Raw genomic sequence first — 27,263 nt, 5'->3', positions numbered from 1 at the left:
TATCCATCAGATTGGCTAACATCAGTAGGAAGATTAGTGGAATGTTGCCTACCTGTGATTCTGTACGTCTGTGTGGGTCTACTTTAATGAGTTTAGATCTAGGTGCTTGTCCTGGAGGCACATTCACAATGTGTTTTTTAAATAAGAAAAGCAAGTTACAGAGTAATGTGTATAGTATGATCCCATTCAAAAAAAATAGCAAAATGCAAAGTGTAAGTTTGAATGTGCATGAAGATAGGTGGGAAGAACACACGTCAGGCCATAAGCACTTATCACAGCAGGATGGGAATGGGGGGAGGGTGGGGACAAATAACTTTTTCTGTATACATCTTTGTATGCAGTTGTATACATATTGCGTTTGTAATTTAATGTACAAAGACAAAATAAGTACCTAGAAATTAAGAACAGATTAGTACACTTTTTCTGCTACTGTCTTGCCATAATGTTGTTCAAACCAGCTAGAAAACAATTTTGTGATGCCAGGTGAGATGAACTCTCCACCTCTTCTGGAGGGCTTTGTCTTCATGCATGGGACAAAGCAGTGTAATTAACATGCCCCCCCCCCACCTTAAAACCTAATATTCATTCATCTCTTACTTTGGTTATTATTTAAAAAGAAAACATTTGTCAATTACTTCACATGACAAGCACCATCCCACTGAGGGGGCAGGCAGGAGGTCCATCTCACCACCCAGCTGTATTGCAACAGTGCCCTCTCCATCTGGGAATACGGCCCAGGCACTCCTCTGGAATCCTGAACACACTCCAGGCACCTCTCTTCTTACTGAACACCACCTATGGTTGGAGCACAATGTGAGAGGACACCTCTGGTATCAGGCATCTTCAGATGTATTCAGAGAGATTGGAAACTGCAAGGATTCAAGGCATAACAAATGATACACAGACAAGAAAAAAAGACATTTAGACGGGGGGATAGGGCCTGAAGGCTTGAATGGTCCTACAAGACTTTCTCAAAAGTCATCACCCTGGGACCTGAAACATTAGAGCTCTTTCCCGAGTAAGTCTATTCTCAGCCAGAGGTCTCCAACAGAGGCTGTCCGTGTGTACTGGTTTCAAGTTCTGCTTTCCTCCCAAGTGTTGTTTTTTCTGACCCTGACCTAATTCCTCCCAGGCCAGGCTGGCCAGCACCTTCTGAAATTGCTCTCAGGCAGCTGGAAGGCCTGGCTGGCAGGAGCCCTGGGTTTTTCACCCTCAGCCCCAGGGCTCTTTGGAGGCCTACTCTCCAAGAACAAACAAACCTGGCCTGACGCTGCATAGCTGTAGAATAGGGGAGCTTTCTCGGCCTGGTGCCCAGGGTGGCCGAGCTGCCAGCCAGGTGCGTGATCCTCAGTTAATTAGGTGATTATAGGTAGTCCTGCCGCTCAGGCTGTGTGCTGATTAGTCTGGGCTAATGTTGGAGACCTCTGAGAATAGACTTACTCTGGAAAGGGCTCTGATGTTTCAGGTCCAGGGTGATGACTTTTGAGAAAGTCTTGTAGGACCATTCAAACCTTCAGGCTCTATCCCCCTCTCTAAATGTCTTTTTTTTCTTGTCTATAAATCATCTGCTATGCCTTGAATCCTTGCAGTTTTCAATATCTCCGAATATATCTTAAGTTGCCTGATACCAGAGGTGTCCTCTCACAGTGTGCTCCCCCAGCATTGTGCTCTGAGCATAGGTGGTGTTCAGCAAGAAGAAAGGTGCCTGGAGTGTGTTCAGGATTCCAGAGGAGTGCCTGGGCCATATTCCCAGATGGAGAGGGTGTTGTTGCAGTATGGCTGGGTGGTGAGATAGGCCTCCTGCCTGCCCCCTCAGTGGGATGGTGCTTGTCAGTGTGAAGTAAACCCTGGAGCACCTGAGGGAGGAAGAGGAGAAGGAGAGAGATCTTCAGCTTCCAGGGACTAGACTGAAAGCTCAACTGGCAAAATGCCCATTTTACTCCCTCATTGCAAGCTGAAAGTAGAGAGCTGAGGAACCCCGGGCTTGACCACTTTTTTGCATTGACAGATCCTTCGTGGGAGACACATGATCCACATGGGCATTCCTAGATCCTTTTGAAGGCTCCACAAGCCCAGGGAGATCAGATTTACCTCAGGTTTCAAGTAGATCTCAAGATCCCACTGGAACTCAGATTTTCAGGGGATTTCAGAGTTAGGGCATCAAGTGCAGGAGATAGTATCAACAGCAACAAATCTGCCTGAGATTCTAAAAGAGTTCATCCCAGTGTAGCCCCAAAGACTTCAGACTGAACCAGATTCACCTTGAATTGAATAAGCTGATGCAATATTGGCAGCTACACATTCTTCATATGGCACCTCTTTTCTCAACTTCTCATCACCCTGTAGTCTCCACAGGGATACCCTGAGGGATAGCAAGAGTGGGAAGCTAACCTGTTTATTTGCACTGAATGAGCAATTCATGTGCCTTTCCTCTTTTCTTCTATCCTTACGTTTCCAGAGGAGTCAGTAATAGAGGGTATAGGGTAACCCAAGAATACCAGTTTGGGAGTAAGGGAGCTGGCTTTTATTCCAAGTGCTGACACTGGCTCTCCGTGTCACCCTGGTCCAGGCATGGGGTGGGAGCAGGTGTTGAAAGGAGCCTGCTGCTGGGGATTGGCTGGCCCCCAAGGAGCTTATGCCCCTCTTGCTAGGATGCTGGGGATCAGGTCAGTAACACCTGTCTTTACAGATGTGGGCTTTGTTACATATTTAATATTTAATTAAAAAGAATTAATGACAGTCATAGCCCATGTATAACCCACTTCCTGATGTGATTTGTTTGGCCCAATTTTACAAAGTTATCCTGTCAGAGGAATTTCATTTATAAAGTTCCTTATTGCTGAGCCTCTGTGTGTTCCAGTTATGAGCCACATGTGTCAACACTGTGGAAATGAAATTCGTACCCCCTGGACCCATGCAGATTGATTTGATTCTGGGCTAAATGGAAATAGAACCTGTACAAGTCAAATGTTTCTGGAGCATCTGCCATCTACAGGGTACTTGGAGGAAACATAAAGACATTCAAGACACAATCCATGTATTCAAAGAATGCGCAGTCCAGCCAACAATGTTTTAAAGCTTCCAGTAGTTTCCTAAAAAATACCATAGTCTTTTTGAGTTTGGAGAATATTATTATTGTTGTCAATTACTTTTTATTATCACCCTGTATGATATAGGTACTATCCTAGGTTGGTTTCCCTGGAAGTCAGCTCTGCAAAAGAGAACTGCATGCAGAATGTCTATCGAAGTGTGCTTTGGGAAGATACACCTAAAGATGCAAAAAAGCCAAAGTTGAACAGAGGAAAGGCTGACTCGCACCACCAGAACTGGGTGTCCCTTCAGAGGTGTCTCTAATCGAGGCAAGGGGCAGTTCCCAAGAAAGGGTGCAGCAGCTGGGGAATAAGAGTGCCTGCCCTGAAAGCAGAACCTGAGTGTAATATCATGGTATTCACTCTAGGCATTCAAATTCATTCTTATCACCATAGCTAATACTTACCGAATGCTTTCTGCTTCCATAGCTTGAGCGGAGAGTTTTAGCTGCTCTGTTTCTGATTCATGCAATGTAGAGATGAGGCAGTTAAGGGGCAGAGAAGTGAACTGCACAATGAATACCATGGTAGGCAGAGAGGTGGAGAGGGGAATTATTAATAACTATCAGACTACACTTTTTTATTTTTATGAGATGGAGTCTTGCTCTGTCACCCAGGCTGGAGTGCAGTGCCACCATCTCGGCTCACTGCAACCTCCACCTCCCAGGTTCAAGCGATTCTCATGCTTTAGCCTCCTGAGTAGCTGGGAATATAGATACCTGCCACCACGCCCGGATCAGTTTTGTGTTTTTAGTAGACAGGGTTTCACCAAGTTGGCCATACTGGTTTTGAAATCCTGACCTCAAGTAATCTGCCTGCCTTGGCCTCCCAAAGTGTTGGGATTACAGGCATGAGTCATTGTGCCTGGCCTCAAACTGTACTTCACATGTAATTTTCAAAGTGCTATCCCATGATAGGAATTATTCCCATTGTACAAATTGAGAAACTAAAGCATGGAGAGGTTAAGGGATTTACCCAACGTCACAGAACAAAGAAGAAAGAGGTAAGGCCAGGGTTTTCCTATTAGCCTATGATGTCTCACAGAGATAGCCTGTCCAGTTAGATACCCAGTTTTGGCTGGAGGAGGCATCACAGACCTTGGGTAATTCATGGCCCACCAGTTTGCACCCTTTTCCATTAATGTGGACAGATCATGCCCTTTGTTGTGGGTCAATGAGCATGGTCTTTGAAGTCAGGCAGATGTGGCTTTGAATTCTAGCTCTCATTTTATGACTTAGTGTCACTTCACAACTCTAAGCTCAGTTTGCTCTTCTTTAAAATGGGGGTGATAATGATGACTTCATTGGGTCGTTATGAGGATTAAAAGAAATCAGGTATGAGAAACCTCTCAGCACATTCTCCCCTCCCTGGCAAAAGGGTTCAAGGCTGCACAAAGATTATCTAAGGGCAGATACTCTGAACATAGCCATAGTTTATTGATTCAGCATTTTCTCATTTGCTTCCCTCTCTCAAGAGGCGAGAGAGAAAGCGAGACTGTCTTCCATGCGGTTTGCTCAGAATTCTAACACTAGCCTGTTAGTCTAATCATAACACATTTCTTCTTGGAAACAAACATAGCAACAGCAATTATATCTTACTTTTAATGTCTAATTGGCTGTAAACTCGCTTTTACTAAGTTATTTTCATCGAACATATAGAGCATTGTGCAGTTTGCTTATCTTGATGTCCTCCTCTTGCAGTCCCCATCTTGGTTTTATTTGGGAGGCCAATTATGTGTGTGCTTGCCTTGTGGGTGCCCTGGAAACTCCAGCAAAGGCCAGTGACAGTGTTGTGAGCCTCCTGCTCCTCATTATCCACAGAGGCAGGAGCCTATCAGAGCCTCCAACCTTTAATTTTTGTGTGAGTTCTGCTTCTGTTCTCCTACTCCAGGTATGTCCCCTCACCTGGCTTCTGGAGTAACCCATCCCTGCTCTCTGAACCCCACTTCGCTGTGCCTTCCTCTGCTTCTAACCCTGCCTCTACGATGGGCTCTCTCTCCTTTTCCTCATAAGCCGATCATTCTTTCCTGCAAGTCCCACAGGGCAGCCATGCCATCCTAGCCAGACTTGGTTATGGTATGACCTGGTGTTCAGAGGACACACCCCAGCACCTCTACACTGGCTTTCAGCCAGATATGTCTTCACCACTTGTCGAGACAGAACAGCTTTCTCCTACCTTTATGGTATGAAGCAGCCTTTCCAGGAGCCCCACTGGGGCTAGAGCCCATGTGGGAAGAACCTCCCTTAAGCTTTCCCCTCTGTTTTTCCAACTCCTGAAACTTACGTCCTTCTGTAGGGTTCAGGACTCAGCGTAGGTGTGTCTGATGCCTGGTCATCCTAGAGAAGGGGTTGTGGGAGGGGCTGTACCTGTTGCTATGGCAGCACCCAGTTGAGATCATGAACCCATTTGATGCAGAGGCAATTGCAAGGTGAATCAATCTCCTTCTCACCCACTCCTCTTCTCCTCCCTCTCCATCTCTCCCGACAGCCTTCTGTCATCTTTCCTCCTCCCCACTCAACCTCAAGCTTTCTCCTTCCTCAGATCTCTCTCTCTCTCTTTTTTTACTCCTAGATATGATACATCAATGTAGCAGCTAAAGCTACTCATGGTAGACGTCTTATTTTTTCCTAGAACAGTAGTTCCCAAACTTTAGCAAGCATCACCTAAAGGGCTTATTAAAACACAGATTGCTGAGCTTCTCCTAGAGTTCTGATCTGGACTCTGCACCGGGACCCAAGAAAGTGCATTTCTGACAAGGTCCCAAATGATGCCGACACTGCAGGTCCAGGGGCCACACTCTGAGAACCACTGCTCTAGACTATGTTTACCCAGTTTGATTTGGTTGTGGCTGGAATATTCCTCTGAATTTTGATTCTAAATTATTTGATTAGCTCATTCATCCATTCATAGAACAGATGTTTATTGAGCACCTATTCAGTGTGAAACACTGTGCTAGGTACTAGCTATTTAGAGAAACACAAAACCTTGCCCTCTAAGAGTTCAAAGATCTGTACAAAAGACACAGTAAATAATTATTATATGGGGTGATAAGTATTGTAATAACCTGCAAATAATAAGAGATTTAAAAGTATACAACCGACTCCTCGCTCATGGCAAGTAAAATATTTAGATGATAGGAATATAAATAATAATGACCTATTCATTTATTTTTCTTTCTTTGCCAAGAATTGCCTAAAGGGAACTGAGCTTAACCTATTTAAATAATAATATTAACATCTAATGTTTGTGGAACATTTACTATGTTTCAGATACTGTACCACATACAAGGCATATTGGTTAAGAGTGCTGGGGTCAGACTGCTAGGGATATAGTCCTGACTTGTCATTATCTGTGCAACCTCAGGCAAGTTACTTAACCACTCTGCCTCAGTTTCCTCATCAGAGGAAAAGGTTATAGTACTAGTTTCTGCTTCAGCAGATTACTGAGAAGATGAAATGTGATAATGTGTCAAAACATATATAGTAATTACTCCAAACATGTTGACTCTTATTACCAACATATTTTGACCTGATGCTGAATATCACAGAATTGGCCTAGAGAAATTGATATCTTCCAGACTAAATAAATCTCCAGGATTTTGTCAAGAGAATGGATGGGGGCTGGACCTCAATGTGAGGATTAGAGAATTCCAAAGCAGGCCTGAAAACCCCTTGGAGCACCAGTCAGAGGAAGCAGCCCTACTTGGCTGTCAGAGAATCAGTGCACCCCAATGGGATATAAGAAAGGCCCTGATGGATGGCCAGGATTTGGACCATGCAACTTGTTTTGGAGGAGGGAGGGGGATTGTCAAGACTGAGGCTTTACAGTCTCTGGTTGACACAGCTGAGGAAGGCAGAACCCTCAGGCTGGGGTGTGAGAGTTTCAAGCTTAGCCTTGCCCAGTCTTGCCATCTAGAAAACCAGGGTCAATTTCAGGCCCAAATGCCATGGGGATGGTGTTGTCAGCATTAACAGAGTGTTTCCTAGCAATGCCCATCAGCAAAGAGGCTGTGTTTTCTGAACCTTCTCCAAAGAGGCTGCCCTCTCCCCTCTTCGATATGCACTCCCATCCCTGAGAGAAGTGGTTTCCTCTTGTTATTTGGAAATCAGGGAGAGTTTCCCAATCTTTGTCTGGGGCTCTACAGGGACCACAGTCCACATTCATGTTGAGTCAAGTCTCTCTTTTCTGTTTCTTAGACCCAGCTTCACAGCTGAGACTGTAGCTATATGAGAAACCAGAATCTACCAGTTTTGTTTTAATCTTTTCCTGAGCTCATCAGAGATAAGAGTGATAGAGACTTTCTTCTTCTTACAGAGAGGATTAGAAGTTCTTTGTGACAAGATATACCTGGGAAGGGCTTATTAAGTGATAATCCCTGATAAAGCCCCTCTAATCATCTACTAGTTTTGCCATTTTAGTGGTGGGAAAAAAAACACAAAACCCTAGGCACTTAATTAACTCTTGGGGAAATCTTTCTAATCCCTGCCTCCCTTCCCTCCCTCCCTCCCTCCCTCCCTGCCTCCCTCCCTTCCTTCCTTCCTTCCTTCCTTCCTTCCTTCCTTCCTTCCTTCCTTCCTTCCTTCCTTCCTGTGTGTCTTTCTGTCTTTCATCCTTTCTGCTTGTCTCAGATTTAATCAGAGCCATATATTCAGCTTATTCACTTATTTGTTTATTCATTCAGCAAACACTTGCTGAGCACCTACTGAGAGCTAAGTTGGGTTCTGGGCCAGAAACAGACAAAGCAAACCTGCTTCTTGTTCTTGAGGGTATCAAATATTGCAGAAGTGAACAACATACCAGCCCACAATGATTATGTTGCAGTTAAGTGGTATGGTGGAATTCAGTGCAGGGCATAAGGGACTGACTGACTCTGGGAAGGTTTTTTAGTGAAGGTAACATTCAGTCAGGGCTTGAGCGGAGGCTTTTCAGGTGGAAAAGGTAGGAAAGGCATTATTGGCAGTGGGGACAACATGAGCAATAGTGTAGACATAGGAAAGAACGTGGCACAGAATTGGAAGAAGCTGGATGTAGCTGTGTGACTTGGTATACAGGTAGGCAGATGCTGTGAGAGACAAATGAGCTAGAGAGGCTAGGTTGGGTCAGTCATGGTAGCGGATTTGGCATGGGCAAATCCCCATTGCAAAGTATTAAGCAGGGGAGAGACAGGGCAAGATGTGTTGGCTAGAAATGACAACTCTTCCCTGCTCTGAAGAATGAAACCAGCTGTGCCTGGGAATCACTTGCCCCACTTTACAAGATCTCCCTGGCAACAGAATGGCTGTTGTACAACTAGCCAGGGAATTTGCTGTGACAGTCTTCCAACCTTATCTGACATCCAGAGCAGAGAAGGAATTGCCAAGTTAGGGTATAGATATCAAAGGAATTGAAGCAACACAACATTGGAATAGGATTGCAATATGAAATTAGAAACTATTTTCTCTGCTGGCATTGTTGTAAATACCAGCATCCATAGCTCCCTTCTCAAATATATTGTAAGTTAAAACATTGCTATTTTTATCTCTAACCCCCTTGCCCTCTAACCCAGGCAATACAATATAGCTTCTTGAGGAGAGGCCCAACCTGGGTGTGGATTCTGAATCTTCGATATGCTTACTGTGGAAGCTTGGGCACATCCCTGTGCCTTCTGAGCCTGGGTTGTGTTGTTATTGTTGCTTGTTGGTTTGTGATATGGTTTGGCTGTGTCCCCGCCCAAAATCTCATCTTGAGTTGTAATCCCTATAATCCTCACAATCTCCACGTGTCAAGGGAGAGACCAGGTGGAGGTGATTGACTCATGGGGGCAGTTTCCCCCATGCTGTTCTCATGCTAGTGAGTGAGTTCTCACAAGATCTGCTGGTTTTATAAGTGTTTGGTAGTTCCTCCTACATTCATTCTCCATCCTGCCTCCTTGTGAAGAAGGTGCCTTGCTTCCCCTTCTGCCATGATTGTAAGTTTCTTGAGGCTTCCCCAGCCATGCTGAACTGTGAGTCAATTAAACCTCTTTCCTTATAAATTGCCTAGTCTTGGGCAGTTCTTTATAGCAGTGTGAAAACAAACTAATACAGTTTGTTACATGTACAATTGCAATAGCACCTCTCTTGCATGTGGTTGTGAAGATTGATGTATGCTATGCACCTGGTCCAATGTCCAGCTTAGAGTAGAGTAGATGCCTTTTTTTTTGAGATGGAGTCTCACTATGTCTCCCAGGCTGGAGTGCAGTGGCATGATCTTGGCTCACTGCAAGCCCCGCTGACCAGGTTCACGCCATTCTCCTGCCTCAGCCTCCCGAGTAGCTGGGACTACAGGTGCCTGCCACCACGCCCAGCTAATTTTTTTGTATTTTTAGTAGAGACGGGATTTCACTGTGTTAGCCAGGATGGTCTCAATCTCCTGACCTCATGATCCGCCCGCCTCGGCCTACCAAAGTGCTGGGATTACAGGTGTTAGCCACCACGCCCAGCCGAGTAGATGCTTAACAAATGGAAACCATTATTATTTTTCTCCCCTTTGATACATGGAGCCTTAGGGTCTAAGTGACAGGAAAATGTTCAGATAAAGATGTTTTAATTATGTCTTCTTAGTACTTCCAGAAAGAGGTCTGCATGGGTTTATGTCAGCTCTGCCTTCCGACAGCTTATGTGCATTCTTGTGTTGCTCTCCCATCTTCACTGCTCTTCCTACATTCCACCCTAATGAACGGCAGAGAGAGCTATGCAAAGTGGTCAAAGTAAAAAGGGATTCTTTCCGATGTTTCCCAGATTGGAGAAACAATGAACATGATTACTTTATTATCTCTGTTTTGTTTTAACCTTTTTGTGCCCCAAACTAATTGGCATGCTCATTTGGAATGAGCTTTGTATATCTTTGGGCAAAGAGGAAAACCAAGATGAATTTCTAGGAGGGCTGCAGGAGAGTGAATAAGAGAGTACAAATCATCACAAATCAAGAGATGAGAAGAGGGTTGGGAATGGCAGAATTGGAACCTGAGAGTTAGAGTCCATGAGAGAGAGGAGAAGCAAAATGAGAAATATGGAATCTGAGTGGGAAGGAACCCCACATCTGTTGTCTGATACGGCACCTACTCAAGGGAGGAATTCAGCATCAGTGTCCCTCACAGATGGTGGCCTGACACAGTGATTTCTATAAATAACAATTATATGGCACTAAGGGAAGTGGATGAGGCTACTTACAAGTGGAGCTGACCAGCCTGGAGACAGACTGTCCCCAGGGTCTGTCAAAGAGGTGATGGGAAGATAGCTCAGTGTGCTATGAGAAACTGACCTCGTAGGGCCATCTTGGAGTGACTCACTCATGTACCCTCAGGCCTTCAGGTGATTAATAGGCATGTAGGACTGACATTTCATTATCACTCCATCAATGCTGATGTAGACTTATTGAGCATGTCTTCCATCGATGCTGTCTTGGGTTCTGGAGATACAAAGACTTAGAAGCCATGGTTCCTTGCTTTCAACCTGTTTTTATTAAGGAATAGGAGTGTTTCCTGTGGCCACAGAATAAACGAAACTAACTGTCCTGGGGCTTCTTCAGGAAACCAGTGGGGCTAACCAGACTTACATAGTGTTTGATACACAATCATTAATTAAAACAGAGATGTTCAATGATAAATTAATTTACCTTCTGCTCAGAATTCATTGAAGAGGGAAGAATGAAAGCCAAGAAAAGTGATTATCTGAAGCTTTTTTCTTGAGCATCTGCTCTTATAGGTTGTGCTGAATATTTGAGTGAGCTAAGTGTACTTGCTGTATGTCAACAGAAATGACATTTTACAGGTGATATATTTATTTCCAGAAAAGGAAACTTATATAGGCTTGTGAAGCAGAAGAATGCCAGCAGGTTTCTAATCCCCGATTAGTAAACAACATTATCGAGAATCTCCTGTTTGTGGAGTAATATTCTAGGCATTTGTAGAGTGAACACAGAAATAAAGATGCAGTTCTGTGTTTAAGAAACATTCAGCCCTAATGGGAATGGAGGACCAATATGTAAAAGAGACAGAACACATATAAAGAAGGTCCATAAATAAGTGCAAATAAATGCCTGAGTGCAGCACTTAATGTTCTGTTTTCTATTATAGGTATTTGTACTCACGACTTAGCCTTCTTGTGGATAAAGCCCTTGAGAACTGTTTTCCTTTCTCATTCGTCTTGTGCAGGGTACACACTCAAAAGCGTTGAATGAATATGTATGCTACTGTGAGGTGTGCCTAATTGCTGGGGGAATTCTGGAGTGAAGTAGAATGACATGTTTAGGGGAAGCCTTATAGCGGCTTAGCAGTGTTTTCAAGTATGAGAAGACTTGTAATTGGTGGAGTAAGGGGACAGGAGAGAGAAAAAAGAAGGAAGAGTTCACGGGGACTGAACAAATCCAAACAATTTATGCCATCATTCAAGGTCCTCCATGATCTGATCCTTCAGGTCTTACCTTGCCTTGCTTGCTGCCACCAAAGGCAGCCCTCTGTGGCCTTAGCATTCCCACCTCTTTCTCTCTCCTTGGAATGTCTTCCTCTGTTGATTGGCCAAACTGAATCCACCTTCCACTTCATTTCTGGGTGAAAGTACAGTCTCAGGAAGCCTTACATGACATCTCTATCCTTGCTCCTATCTTCATTAAATGGCAGTGTTTGCAGGTCTGATTTCAGTGGTCTTAACCTTCAGAAGAAATGAGAGACAATCATGGTCTTCAACCTTGGGTAGCTTTCAAATGAGATCATGAGGCAACACGAATTTTTTTTTTTGAGATGGAGTCTCGCTCTGTCACCCAGGCTGGAGTGTAGTGGTGCGATCTCGGCTTACTGCAACCTCCGTCTCCTGGATTCAAGCGATTCTTCTGCCTCAGCCTCCTGAGTAGCTGGGACTATAGGCATGCGTCACCACACCCGGCTAATTTTTGTATTTTTAGTAGAGACTGGGTTTCACCATCTTGGCCAGGCTGGTCTTGAACTCCTGACCTTGTGATCTGCTCGCCTCTGCTTCCCAAAGTGCTGGGATTACAGGCATGAGCCACTGCACCTGGCCTGAGGCAACACTAATTATATACAAAATAATGAGAGGGAGCAGGGCTGTATATAATTAGGTGCTAAACAGAGTGGACAGAAGAGAAGAGCTGTGCAGAGTTGATTGGAGGTCAGAAGTCCTGCATTCTGGTTCTACTTCTGCAACCAATGAGTGGAGTACCTTTTGGCAGTCACTTGGCTTTTGAACCTTGGTTCTTCTGTAAAATGAGGAGTTTGTGCAAGATGCTGTGATTCCTTCCAGTTCTAGAATCTGTAAGATGACAAAGGTTAGAGTACTCATATTAGACTGAGCGGGAAATAGTGATTTGTTAGTAAGAGGGGAGAGGGGAACATCAGGAAAAGCAATAAATGATGGCGACCAGAAGGATGGATTCCTGACAACCATAGGACAAAGTGGAGAATCAGAGAGGGACTGGTTGAAGAGCGGTTACCTTGGTATTATCCAGCATGTTCTTTCTGGAATAGGATGGGCACTGCACAAAACGTTCACAATAGAGGATATATGAAGCCTCCTGTACTCTTTTGCCTTTCTGATACTCACCTCCCCTCTTGTTCTCAGAGCCCTTTCTGGTGCTTGCCCCTCTTTAAAGAATACAAATCTCTCATCAGCAAGCCCTGTAGAAGGGGCAAAGGGGTGATGCACTTTAGCTCACCACCACTGGGCACGTTCTCTTTAATCCTCTCTTAAATTCACCTGCTTTGGCTGATCTGCAGACAGTGGGAGTGGTGTCAGAGCAACACACTGGACTTCTCCCAAAGCAAAGTGGGATCCCAGCCTGGATGGCCCAGCACAGGGTCAGCTGCCTGCATCCTGGCCTCCCAGAGCATCTGTCTCCCCAGCACCCTGGGCTGCAGTTGCAGAGGCCTTCTTTTTAATTTTTTTCTAATAATCATTGTTTTTTCAAACCCTAAAACAACACTTTGTTATTGCATGAAAGTTGCAAAAATATAAAAATAATTTTTAAGAATAACTCATTTCTACCCCCTCACTCCCCCCACAGGTTATCATCACTATTATTAATAACATTTTTCACTGTTTTGACTAAAAAAGGATTTCTTTTAAAATTCACCCATGACCCAGAACTATTTAAATAAACTAATTTTATTTTGGAGAAAAACCCTAAAACTTTTATTATAGGGATTTTCAGTCATGCACAAAAGTAGAGAGAATAAGATATTGAAACCCTATGTAACCCACATCAGCCCCAGCAGTTACAAGAAGACCTTAAAGTCTTTAAAGGATCCAGCATCTCCCTGTTGGGCTTCTGTGTCAGAGTTCAGAAAGGGAGAGGGGAGGGGCAGGATAAATATCACATGATATCAATGTTGGAATTACTAGGATTTAACCAGAGGGATTTTAAGCACAGCAGGACCCTGAGCCCTGCCCATATTGGAGGTGCCCACATTTGCAGACCCTGCCACGGCAGCCTTTGTAGTCCTATGTGGCACCGCTCTTTGCTCTTGAATTGTCCTCCCAGGAGCGTGGATGGGTTTTCACTGACACATGGGTACCTGCCTGCCCAGTGCCAGTGGTGAGGGCTGCCCACCTCTGGGGTGGGCCATGCCAGCCCTTGCAGCTGCCCGGCCAGAGCTCCTGACCCTGGTCTCGGTAGCGTCATATGGCTGCTTGTGGGTTGGGTGGAGGAGTGTTTGTTTCTGTGCTCCTCCTCCTTGCCAAACACTCTGCTGCATTTTCCCACTGGCAAAAGAAGGGGAAGAATAGGTGGTGAAATGTGGTTCTGGACTAAGGCACTGCTTCATCCTCGGTGACAATCACTGACATTCTGGGCAGCGGGGAGATGGTGGCTGCCTGAAGTCCAGAGGATTCTGAATGACCAGAATGTGTGGGAAGCCTTGCTTACTCATAACGGCCCCTGGCCAAGCCAGATGCTGCCTCCGGAGATTGTTTGTGTGGGGAGACTTAGTATGTTTATTAAATATACTCAGGGCTCCAAGTTACAGTGAAATGCCCTGCACCTGGGCCTGACAGTCTCAGCCTCCTGGCTGGGTGGCAGCAGGTGCCTATGTTTCACTTGGAGCTCTAGGTCCTCATTCTTTCCCCTACTCCCCAACCTTTGCCTCTTGCCTGGGGGCTGAGAAGACAGCTTTCATTTTTCTGGCTGCAAGATCCTGGTGGTGACTGTCCTATCTGTCTTTTGTTCTGCCCTAGAAGGTAGTAATAGTATGGGTAGGATTGCTTTTAAGAGTTCTGGAACTAAAGCAGACATGAAGAGTCAAGGGTTTGCAAGAAGTTGACCCATTTTGGTTCTAGATTGTGGCCCCAGATCTGCCGATAAGTTACTTGGATCCTCAGGGAAGTCGCTTTGCTTCCTTGGGGCTCAGTTTCCTCTCCTATGGAATGGTGAGTTGGATAACTTGTTCTCATCATCCTCTTCCAAGAGTACGACTGGATTTCCTAGTCTGCAGGAAACCCGTTATAGGCATTTAATTGCCCAATGATGTGTGGGGTATGCTGTACATTGTATCCTTTTCCTAAAATGTGGGTGTGGTCAGAGGAATCACACAGTGGCTTTGAGGTAGAAACACCATCCAACTGGTGTGACTCAGGGGAGGGGTGTTGCCAGCTTTGTATGGTGGGTCAAAACCCTGATAAGAATGCCTTAAATCAAATTCCCTAGAAACTGATTGTGAAACTGAGCTTCTTGTGGCAGTGTTTTAATGAGGGACTGCTCTTAGGATTTACCCATAGGTATGTGAGGGAAGCAGGATAGGTCAAGGGAAAAACTAGGCAAAGCCTCAGCCTGGTTCCATGGGCAGCCCAAAGTGTGAATTCCACCACAGCAATTGTCTTACCCAGTGGCAAAATGGCCGGGCCATTGATAACTCCTACATTAGGTGGTTATCTGTTATAGCCTCCCCCATCATCACCAGCAGGGGCAGGAATAACATTCCAGGTGAAGCTGGTCTGTCAGGTAAGGGCAAACATCTGAAAATCGTACAGGAGTGAGGCAGGTGTGAGTTATTAGCAGCCAACAGTTATGTAGCAGCTGGGGGATGAGACATGGGCGAGAGTGCCACAGAGCCTGCCATGTCTTTACTGGTGACAGCTGCACAGGGAGGGAGGCAGGAGTAGGGTGGGAGAGGGCTGTCCTGGGTGGCTGATTCCTGTGGATGGCTCGGCACATGCAGGAAAGTGTTCAGATGGGATTTCCAATTAGGCCAATCTAAGTGATTGTTCTAAAAGTTGGGATGATGTTACATATGGGGTGGGGGATAGAGTGCCTAGGAAGGGACATGAGGAAGACCTTAAGGTTATCTAGAGGCTGGTTGTCCAGTGATATATATTTTGACAAAATCAGGGGTACCTTTATGACTTGCATTTCAGCATAACATCCACACAGAGCTCCGGGGGGCTGCTACTGCAAGGTAGTAGCAGGTCATTCTGAGAGGGTGTTCCCCACCCTCCTTTTCCTTCTTATAGGTCCCCCACTTCTTGGCATGTCTTCATCTTAATCTTTTTATCCACCTTTCTTCTACCTCCATAATTCACCTTTTCACTGCCTTTCTGGCTTCTGCCGTCTCAGCCAAGGTAGTTTCTTAGACTCCTGTGTGATTGTTTTCCCTGAAAGCTTCAGCACATCCTTTTCTGACCTCCTGGACCCATGCAGGCCCACCTGCCCCAGTGCCCTGTGCTCCCTTCATAGCACTGACCACACTCCAGAGTTAAAGTTACATTTGTGTGCTCACTTGCTTCATGGGCGTCTCACCCATTAGATCACAAGTTTCAAAGAGCTGGGACTGAGACTTTCTCATCATCCTGAACACATAGAAAAGTATCTGTCACATAGTAGGTGGCCCATGAATGTGTTGAATAAAAAATATGGCATTTCGGCTCCAAGACATGGAATCCAAGTCCCTCAGGGTGGGACAGGAGCTGTCACACTTGGTGCTGGAGGAAATGGGAGCCTAGGGGAGGGTGTGTTGGCTTGTGAGGTGCAGGAGGCCGGGTGTGTGGCTGTGAGGGGGAAGGTGTGAAGCAGTTGAATCAGTCCCTGGCCTCTTTCCTTCCCCACTCACTGCTCTGTGAATTTTCCTTTCCCTGGGAGTGGTCAGCAGAGGCTTTGGACAGATGCTTCTGCAGAGATGAATGGCCTGGCTTTTTTGCTAGCCTATGTTGGCTGCTCCAACTATCTCCTGACCTGAGCTCAGTTAATAATTAAGGAAGCCGAAGAACTCTCCTTGAGGTGGAGCCTTGAGTCCAGCAGTTCTTAATCAAAAGTAATCTTGCCCCCCAGAACATTTGGCAATTTTTGATTGTTGCATCTGGAGAAGTACTAGTGGCCTCTAATGGGTAGAGGCCAGGAATGCTGCTAAGGCACACGCAGGAGAGCCCCAACCACACAGAACTGTCTGTCCACAGGTGCTGGCAGTGCTGCAGTGGAGGAAGCCCTGCCTAGGCCAGCCCTGCTCTAACCAGCAGGTGCTCCTGACAGCCTCTGGAGCAGGTGTTCCCCAGAGACCCTTTGCTTCTGAAAGGACCATGGAATCAACATCTGCCTTACTCCCAGCCCCAACACACTCAGCCTCCCCACTCAATCATAGGCAATTCAGCCTCCCAGGTTACAGCTGCTCTGTGAAGAGGGTGCACAGACAGGGAGAATGTTTTCCATGGAGCCCTGGGGAACCCTGTTAGAGACCTGTCTCTGGGGCTGGGGGCTGGGCCCTGCCTGCATAGCCTCAGCTCAGGGGACCCATGGGGCCCCTTTCCTCCTGCTTGCTCTACCCCCATCTTTCTCTCCAATCCTCCTCCCACCCCACCTTGCAGCATCTCCCCCAATCCCCTGGAGATTAATGTGATAATTACCATGTGTGCCTGTTTACGCAGGGAGTGGGTGAGCTCGCCACCCCCATCAGTCAGGCTCCCAAAGAAACACATTCCCACAATGTCAGGACTGGTACCCACTGAGCACTCCTGTGCAGGTGGGCTGCCGCCCCCGAACAGCTTTCTCTGTCTGTCATCACCCTCGTCGTGCGCACATGTGCATGTGTGTGTCACTCAGGGGATCGACAGGTGAGGAAGATGGAGAGCAGCCAGGGTGCCAGTCTAGGGAAGGGCTGGGTGGGGAGGGTGTTGGGAAATGGGAGGAGCATCAGTGCCCCATGTAAGAGGACACTGACCAAAGAGAAGCGCTCTCCTGTGATGCCTGACTGATAGTAGGTGTTGCATGAGTGGTGTGGGATGGAGGGGCTGGCGTTTTCTGGGCAGCATTCTTTGCAGGGAGGGCCCTGGTTTCCCTTAGCTGCTCCACAATAGAGGTCTGGGCTGTGAATGTTCTCCTGGGGCCAGGATCTTGATTGGAGTACTTAGCATGGCTGTCCCGTGTTCCTGAAGGAAGAGTCTCTGGGGAAAATAGAGTGCAAGTCTTACATGAAAGAAGCTTGCCAGAGCTGCCACTCTGTCACAGAAGCCGGGGGGGATGCTGTAGAGAGAGAATGAGTGATTCTCCCTCTCACAGGCAACCCTCCTCTCTCACACCTCCTGCTGAGACAGACACGTGCACACCATGAGAGAGAAAACAGTCACAACTCCTCTGTTGAACTGGCAGCTTCACCCTGACTTCCACTTCACGTGCTTTCTGGGTACTTGCTGCCTTGAGTTGTCGGTTGCTGCTGCTTTAATCTCAAAGGACACTTGAGTCGTTGTCTCTCCTACACTGGGCAATTTTGTTTTAATAATGATGAATCAGAAGGAGATTGAAGCCCCAACTGGCATCAGAAAGAACCGTGCCATTTTGTAAAGGGGAAGCATGCATTCCTTTGCTAGCCTGCTTCCTGTCGAGGTGTGTCCCTTTGTCCTACCGGGTGTGTCACTGACCCATGGACAAACATGCAAGGGGAGTGGAAGCCAGTTGGCCAGGAAGAAAGAAACAGGAGGGAGAGGAGCAAGGTGTGGAGAGGGTGGGGCAAGCCTATTAAAAGGCGTGTGAATAACCTACAGGAGCTGTCAAGCTGCTTTCTCCAGAAGAACCTTTTAAGCTGTCAGTCATCTTCAAGAACCCCCAGGGCCTTGCTGGTGCTGGTGTCTTCCCAGCTATGCTTTTTCTCCTTCTAGTTCCCATCCTCCTCTTTTTTCATCCAGCAGGCCCCACTGTGGTGGATAATGTTTGCAGCAATTCAGAGAAATCTCCACAGATTGCGAGGGGGCTATCAGAATGAATTGTATCAGTGTATTTTTAACAGGAGAATCTTCATATTAGAATTGTGGATGTTTTTTGATCAGTCGACCATCTATGCATGCCAAACCCTTTGTTAGGTGCCAGATACAGAAATGAGCAGACAGTTAAGGTTTCTGCCTGAATATAGGTTGAAGCAACACCAAAACATACTCACAAAATGCTGAATCAAACGACACTGCTCGTCATTGGTTTTTTATAGAATTGAGAAACACATTCCAGATTCTGACCCACTGTAGTTCCTACATTTCATAGACTATATTCTTTGATGTGTTACTAGATTTTCTCTGAAAATAAGGGTTTCACTATGATCAAAAGTGTTTATGAAATGATGGAATAAACAAGGTAAATAATGTTCTTTTTTTGTGGATCTTCTCACAGGCTCAGAAGAAAATATAATCTGCTGTGTTTCCCAAATTTCTTTGGTTACAGAAGCCCCTTTTCCACAAAATACATTAACTTCTTACAGATCTTTAGCAATGAGAACAATGCAATTTTGGACATCCTCTTTACAACATCCCTGGCAAGTAGTCAACCAAGTGAAATTGCTCTGAGCCACCCTCAAACTGTAGCTCAATTATTTAAGAACAAAATTATCTTAAAAGTCACAATTTCATCATTGCTATTGCTGATACCTGCTGATGTTTGTTGGCAACAAAGTCCTATCTGGGTGCTGGGTGTAGACTCAGTTTTTGTTGCCAAGGAATGTTGGGGTGCTGGGGGGTTTGGCCACTGGCTAAGCCATAGAGTGAATAAACCCCGTTAATCTGGAGCTCTACTGGTGAACCAGAGCTAGCCAGCCTTACAGAAGGACTGATTTGTAATCACGAATAAACACAGAGCTAGCTATACAAATATCATTGCAATTCATTTTTCAGCTCATAGGGAAGGTCCATGTCAACAATATCAGAGAAAACGGCTTCCTACCTCTCTTAAAACCCTCAACAACTCTTGGCATCCAGTTGCTTTGGATCTTTCTACTAATACTCAGGAACAGTTTTCTTTGAGGTCTGGCCCACATCTTCCCTGATTGTATTTAACTGACCAGACTTGATTGAACCAAAGAGCTCCATCTTACACACTGAAATTGGCAGGTCCCTGCATCTGTCCCTTCCCATTCAGAAAGTGTTTTCTTGTTTACTTTTAACTTTTATTCTGCTTCAATTGCAATTATCTCTCTCTGAATAGTGTAGGGGCAAAACAAAAGACACAAGTTTGGTGAAAGGAGATTGCCTTAGAAGCTGTTTTAGTGGGGTGATTCCTCAAATACCCCAAAACAGAACTAGCATTCAACCCTGCAATCCCATTACTGGGTTTGCTTACAACCCAAAGGAATATAAATCATTCTGTTATAAAAACACATGCATGCATATGCTCATTGCAGCACTATTCATGATAGCAAAGACACGGAATCAACCTAAATGCCCATCAATGACAGAATGGTTAAAGAAAATGCAATACATATACACCATGGAATACTATGTAGCCTTAAAAAAATGGGAACATGTTCTTTGCAGGAACATGGATGAAGCTGGAGGCCATTATCCTTAGCAAACCAACACAGGAATAGACAACCAAATACTGCATGTTCTCACTTATAAGTGGGGGCTAAATGATGAGAACACATGGACACATAGAGAGGAACAACACACTGGAGTCTTTTGGAGGGTGAGGGAAGGAAGAGGATCAAGAAAAAAGCAGCTATTGGGTACTAGGCTTAATACCTGGGTGACGAAATAATCTGTACAACAAACCCCTGTGACATGAATTTACCTATATAACAAACCTGCACATGTACCCCTGAACTTAAAAGTTAAGCTGTTTTTAGTGGATGAATCAACTATACAGTGATAGCTTCCATGACTGGTAAGAGGCTATGTTCTGTGGACTGGAATATTTGAATGGGAGACAGAAATGAGATAATTTGGAAGAAAATAAGAGAATGTCACAGAAGTCCACAGGAAGCACGAGGACAAGGAATCAAAATATGTTTTCAGAATTTAGTAGTGAGAGGGGGAAAAGGTAAATTGGAGGCACAAGAAATACTTTGCTATAGAAATTGAGTTCTGGTCTTAATTTTACTAATTTAGCTTGTGAGTTTTAGGCATGGCATTTGACTTTGGCCTTGTTCTTCCAGTGAAGTAAAGATAAAATATCTGTTATAAGTTGCAAATGGGTCTTAGAGTTTGTGTGTGAGAGAGTGGAGTGGGGGTTGAAGGGATTTCAAAGCCCTGCATATGTGAAATGCAATTCAGGAAGACCATTTGGAAAGACTTGGACGTGCTGTCAGGGGAGGAAGAGTCAAAGGGAAGACTGAGAACCCTTAGTTGAGTGGTACAGCTTTTAGAGAGGCTCCCAAGCTCTATTTCAAGGTTCTAATGAGACATCCTGCTAAGAATTGCTTCTTTTGTTTAAGTCATGAGATATAATTCTTCCTCAATCCCTGATCATTCAAGGGTCTTGCATCCGATTCATGATTTGAGAATCCAGAATATGGATTTGCAGGCATTTTTTAATTCACTGAATGTTAACATTAGAGTGCAAGTGATCACTCTTCAAATCTAGATTTATTCCTTGTTCTGGCCAGAGCCTTGCTGGGGCCAGGCCTGGGCCAGCTCTGTACTATTGTACTATGATGGAAGAAAGCAAGCTGAGCCTGCTTTCTTCCATCAAGGGCTGAACAAGATGCAGAAGACCCTAAAATGTCTTCCAAATAACCCTGTCAAGGCCTTTGCTAGCATCCGTGGAATAGATTGGGCACAGTTCAAGGGCTGAACAAGACGCAGAAGACCCTAAAATGTCTTCCAAATAACCCCGTCAAGGCCTTTGCTAGCATCCGTGGAATAGATTGGGCACAGTCTGCCTTTGTCTTTTTGAGAATTTGCCCAATTTTGTGTGCAGAGGCTCAGAACCCACATTACCAAATGCTATAAAACCAGTGGTTGTTTGCATTACCTTGGAAAAGTATCTGACCTTTCTGTATTGTCTTCTCATGTGCTAAGCGAGGGTGTGAGAATATTCCAACTCAGTATATTATGGTGTGGCTGATGCTATGTTCTTCATTATGTACATGGGAGATTGTGAGCTAACTCACGGTAATACCAAATTGGGAATGGAGTAAGGCAATATTTAACTGTATTGCATTGTGGTTGTTACATCACCCTCTGTGAAGCTGCACGAATGTAAGCTTTACTTATGGAAGATGGCTTTAAGTATTAAGGAACCATTTTTCTTTCTTTCAGACCAATGATGCCTTAGGAGCCACCTGGAATTGGCTGTACTTCATTCCCCTCATCATCATTGGATCCTTCTTTGTTCTCAACCTAGTCCTGGGAGTGCTTTCCGGGTGAGCCAGTTGTTTCTCTCTTCTTAACTCATTTGCTGACTGCTAACTGTAAACTAATGCCTCCTGACTCATGGCAGATTCATTCATTTAACCTTCATTTAGAAGACACTTACCGAGCAGTTCCTCTGTGCCAAATGCTTTCTAGATGCTGGGAATGCAGTGCAGTAGTGAACCATCGTTCTAATAATCTTGATTATTCTCAGGAACTAAAAAGTCTTGACATCAGGCACAACACTGAACACAGTATGTAGTGAGAGTTCATTTATTCATCCACACTTTCATTCAGTAACTCAGCAGTCAGAGACCTATGTCAAACACTGTGCTGGTTGTTAGGGAAATAAAATTGAATTAGACACAGGCTGTCCCTCAAAAGTTTCTTACTCTGTAGTGTATTGGGCATCAAGTCTCATATTTGTGGCTTGAATTAATTTATACAAATCTGCAACTATTTGGGGTCCAATACCATGGTAAGCATCGCCAGGAGCACACAAAGTATAAGGTGTGGGTCCTCTCCTTAGGAAACATGTTTTGCCAAGAAGATGATACACATGAAATGGAGAATAAGAGTTCTTTTACTGACTTATACAAGATATAATCATTTGTTTTGAGGAAAGGACAAATCTATGTAATCTGAAGTCATCAGGGATAGTTTCATGAAGGATTGGGATTTTGCTTGGGTTATGAAATATGTAGTAGGATTACATAGACTATATGGGAGTGAACATTTCAGGAAGGCGAACATCACACCATAAGCAAAGATGAAAAAATGAGACTTGTCATGGAGTGTGAAGAAATTATAATGTAACATCTTAGGATAGCTGAGACGGGGATATATTTTAGAGATTCTTATATTTTTCTAAGCAAAACTGAACTTAATTTTTTGTCAGAGTGGCATACGTTCTTCAAATGAAAATTTATAAGGTGGCACTTCTGTTTAAACATGGCAGATTGAACTAAGTTGGTCATTTCTTGAAACTCCACTAACACAGAAAATAAATTTTAAGAAGGGCACTAGGACAAAGAGAACAAGAGGAATGACAAGAGATGAAAGATGTCAACAACATTTTTGAACATAGAAAAAATTGGCAACAGTGATAGGAAAGCTGAAGTTTAATTGTTTAGGGAATACCAGTAAAAAAGCAAACTGATTGTTCTTCAGAGTCCTAGAAAGGCTCAGGAATTGGAGACACCAGGTAGGTCGGAGAGCTGGGGTAGGTGTGGTGCTAAAAACAAAAGGATTGATGCAAAGTCCTTGTAAAGAACATTAGACTCCCTGCCCCAGCCCACTATAACCTCCAGGCAATGCTGACATATATCTGCTTCACCCAACTCCCATCCTAGCAAAAGTTAGGAGACTTAATCTCTGTAGATGTGGAATCAGAGAAGCTTGGAATTGTACCATCAGATACACCTGAGGGTAGTGTTGATATGTTGGTACTGAAAACAGGAGGGCTAAATGAAAGTCTACAAATTGAATGTGCATAGTCCAGCCCACTTCTCCTGCTTGACTCTTAAAAACATAGCAGTCTGGTAGGAGTTGAGAGGATTCCTCTTTTGGGAAACTGTCTGTAGAGAAGGGACAAATTTATACGGATATTTGGGGGAGACCAGAGAAACAGATTCCTACCTCGTCACCTTCGGTGAGACTCACTGTATTAATTACCTATGGCTGCTTTCAACTAATTACCATAGCTCTGCGGCTTAAAACTGTGAAAGAAACTTCATTCTCTTATAGTTCTGAAGGGTAGAGGCCCAAAATCTGGCAGGGCCGTTGATATAGTTTGGCTGTGTCCCCACCCAAATCTCATCTTGAATTATAGCTCCCACAATTCCCAGGTGTTGTGGGAGGGGCCTGGTGGGAGGTAATTGAATCATGGAGGTGGGTCTTTCCTGTGCTGTTCTCATGATTGTCATGAGACCTGATGATTTTATAAAAGGGAGTTTCCCTGCACAAGCTCTCTTCTCTTGTCTGCTGCCAAGTTAGATGTGCCTTTCACCTTCTGCCATGATTGTGAGGCCTCCCCAGCCATGTGGAACTGTGAGTCCATGAAACGTCTTTCTTTTGTAAATGTCTCAGTCTTGTGTATGTCTTTATTAGCAGCATGAAAATGGACTAATACAGCTGTGCTCCCTCCAATGGCTCTAAAAGAGAATTGATTTTCTTCCTCTTCCAGCTTCTGGAAGCCCCAGGCATTCCTTGGCTTATAGCCACGTCACTGTAGTCTCTGCCTCTGTGATCATATTGCCTCTTCTTCAATGTCTGTGCAGTTTTATAAAGCCACTTGTCATTGGATTTAGGGTCATTCTGATAAGCCAGGGTGATCTCTTATTTGAACATCCTTAACTTAGTAATCTGCAAAGATTACTTTTCCAAATAAAGTAACATTCACATGTTCCAGGACTTAGGATGTGAACAAATCTTTTGGGGGGCTCCCAGTCATCCCATTACATTCACCATTCCACAAGCTCCAAGCTTGCATACAGAGTTGCCAGTGAGCTTTTGTGCCGTTCTTTTAAATATGAACACACAGCTAGGGATCATCAGCATTTGAGGAAGATGCCCAACACGAAAGAACAAAAAACAAAATCATGAATTATAAAAAGGTAATTGAGGGAATATGAACAATGCAAGGAGTAGAAGACAACTTTAAAAGCTGTATTTGCTATTAGAGATAGAAGAGAAACCATTTCATTTACAGAATAACAGGCCAATAAATTTAAAAAGAAATTTAAAGGTTAAGGGCTCTTGGAGATTAATGTAAAATGTACATTCATTTTACAAAGTAATATATATATACTTATATATTTACATTAAATATAAAAATGAAATAATGTAAAAATATAAGAATGTAATAAAAATATAAAGATAATAAATGTTTGGAATATACAATTGATGAAATTACCTACAAAACAGAACAGCAAAATAGGATTGATCCAGCTTTTAACTATAATAGGAGTTCTATAAAAAGAACAGAGAAATGGAAAGGAAGAAATTAACAAAAATCTAAGAAATGTTCCCAGAACCAAAAGACTCACATTGCCAGATTAAAAGATGTGTTGAGACAGATGCAAGGATGTTCTTTCCAGCATTATTTCATGGTAGTGGGGAGTTGGAGGCAACTTGGATGTCCATAACTGGGAAATTATATAGGTAAAATATTGGATGTATACCATGGCATAGTATGTAGCAGTATGTACTGTGGCATCCTATGTAGCACAGAGCAACAAATACTGCGTACACATGAAACATAAGATATCTTAAGAACAGATTTTAGTGAAAACAAGAATCACTGTGATATGATACCATTTACATAAAACTACATGCACACAAAATATACAGTTTGTGAAAATACATTCAAATCAAAGGCACATTTTGAATATATTATAATTTTTTAAATTTTTATTTTACTTTAATGATTTTTATAGCAGGGTGATAGAAGGTACGTATGGAGGTAAAAGAGAACAAATGAGTTTAATTAGTAATGAAATACACACTGAAAACTCAGCATGACTAATGGAAAGTGAGCACCCCAAGGTGAATCATCATGAAATTTCAGAACATCAGATTAAAAAGTATTCTGAAAGTGCCTGGTAATTAGGAAGGAGATAGAATTCATCTACAAAGAAATAGGAATCAGGATAGCTTTAGGCTTCTCAATGGCAACACTGAAAGTTAGTAACAAATACATAAGCTCTTAAAACTTTCATAAGGAAAATAATTTCCAAGATAGAATTCTATACCTAGCTCGAATACCAATTGTTTTTTAGGATGGAATCACAATGTTTTTAGATATCCATTTTGAAAAAGTTACTGGTGAATGTGAGTCACTAAAAATAAGGAAGTAATTGAAGAAAGAAAGGAAGTAATTGAAGAATGTGATACTCATGGAAACAAGGGATTCCACAGAGGAGAGAAGAAAGAGGAATTGATTCCCAGGGTGATGAAGGGAAGTCTAGGATGACAGAAGCCTAGAGAGTATCAAGCAGTATCAAGATTTGAGTAGGGTGACAGAGGCCTCTAAAAATGCTATCTGTAAGAAAAAAATAAAACTAATGTATTCCCCAAAGTGTGTTATTATTTTCAAAAGAGCTTATGGTTTTGCCAAAACTATATATAGTCATGTGCTACATAATGACATTTCAGTCAATGACTGATGTATATGCAACAGTGGTCCCATAAGATTTAGTGGAGCTGAAAAATTCCTGTGGCTTAGTGACGTCATAGTCATCTTAACATCATAGTGCAATGCATTACTCACATGGTTGTGGTGATGCTGGTGTAAAAAAATCTGAATTATGAATCATATAACAGTAGAACATATACAATTATGTACAGTATATAGTACTCGACAGTAAATGACTATGTTACTAATTTATGTATTTACTTTTAATTGTTATTTTACAATTTATTCCTACTTATTTTTTAAAAAGTTATCTGTAAAACAGTCTCAGGCAAGTTCTTCAGGAGGTATTCCAGAGGAAGGCATTGTCATCATAGGAGATGACAGCTCCGTGTGTGTTATTGCTCCTGAAGACCTTCCAGTGGGACAAGATACGGAGGTGGAAGACAATGATATTGATGATCCTGACCCTGTGCAGGCCTAGGCTAGTGTGTGTGTTTGTGTCTTAGCTTTTAACAAAAGAATTTAAAAAGTAAAAAATAAAAATAAAAAGTTATAGAATAAGGATGTAAGGAAAGAAAATATATTTGTACAGCTGTACAATGTGTGTTTTAAGCTACGCATTATTGCCAAAGAGTCTAAGTTAAATTTTTCTGAGTTTATAAGGTAAAGTTACAGTATGTGAAGATTAATTTATTGAAATAAAAATATTTTTAATAAATTTAGTGTAGCTTAAGTGTCCAGTGTTGATAAAGTCTATAGTGCCATACAGTAATGTCCTAGGCCTTCACATTCACTCACCACTCACTTTCTGACTCACCCAGAGCAACTTCCTGCAAACTCCATTCATGGTAAGTGCCCTATACAGTGTATCATTTAAAAAAATCTTTTATGCCATATTTTTACTATCCCTTTTCTATGTTTAGATATATTTAGGTGTACAAATACTTAATGTTGTGTTATAATTGCCCATAGTATTTAGTATAGTAACATGCTGTACAGGTTTACAGCCTAGGAGCAATAGGTTACAGCATATAGCCTAGGTATGTAGTTGGCTATACCATCTAGGTCTGTGTAAGTACACATTCTGGTGTTCACACAACAACAACATTGCCTAGCAATGTATTTCTCAGAATGTATCTCTTTTGTTAAGCGATACATGACTGTATGAATATATATGTATGTATTTGTATATACACATATACACAAACACTCTAAGCATTTAATTCCATGAAATATGAAATTGTTACCAGTAAGAAATATAAGCATAGTAAGTAGGTTCTCTATTCAGCTCTGTTGTCAACCAAATTTATGTTGCTGATGCCGAATTTTGAGATAGCCCCTTACAGTGCTGTGATTACCTTAAGTGGTTGGAGGAGGCTGAATATGGGGAGGGGAAGGAGATGTCAAAGACTGAAATCTTAGGTTCCACAGTAAGGAAGTATTTAGGCAATATCTGAAATGGAAAGATAAAGACAT

General features: G+C 43.4%; 1 protein-coding gene across 1 annotated transcript in view; it reads left to right on the top strand.

Moving 5' to 3' along the window:
- CACNA1E (calcium voltage-gated channel subunit alpha1 E) overlaps positions 1-27,263 on the top strand; it is a 432,299-nt gene that overhangs the window by 250,395 nt on the left and 154,641 nt on the right. The window contains exon 10 of the mRNA XM_058430474.1: positions 21,560-21,663. Within this exon, the coding sequence (XP_058286457.1) occupies positions 21,560-21,663 (104 nt within the window). The remainder of the gene's footprint in view (positions 1-21,559; positions 21,664-27,263) is intronic.

The sequence above is a fragment of the Hylobates moloch genome, unplaced genomic scaffold (genome assembly GCF_009828535.3).
Source record: "Hylobates moloch isolate HMO894 unplaced genomic scaffold, HMol_V3 SCAFFOLD_18, whole genome shotgun sequence".
In the NCBI taxonomy this organism is placed as follows: Eukaryota; Metazoa; Chordata; class Mammalia; order Primates; family Hylobatidae; genus Hylobates; species Hylobates moloch.
This window is presented reverse-complemented; position numbering and strand designations above follow the sequence as displayed.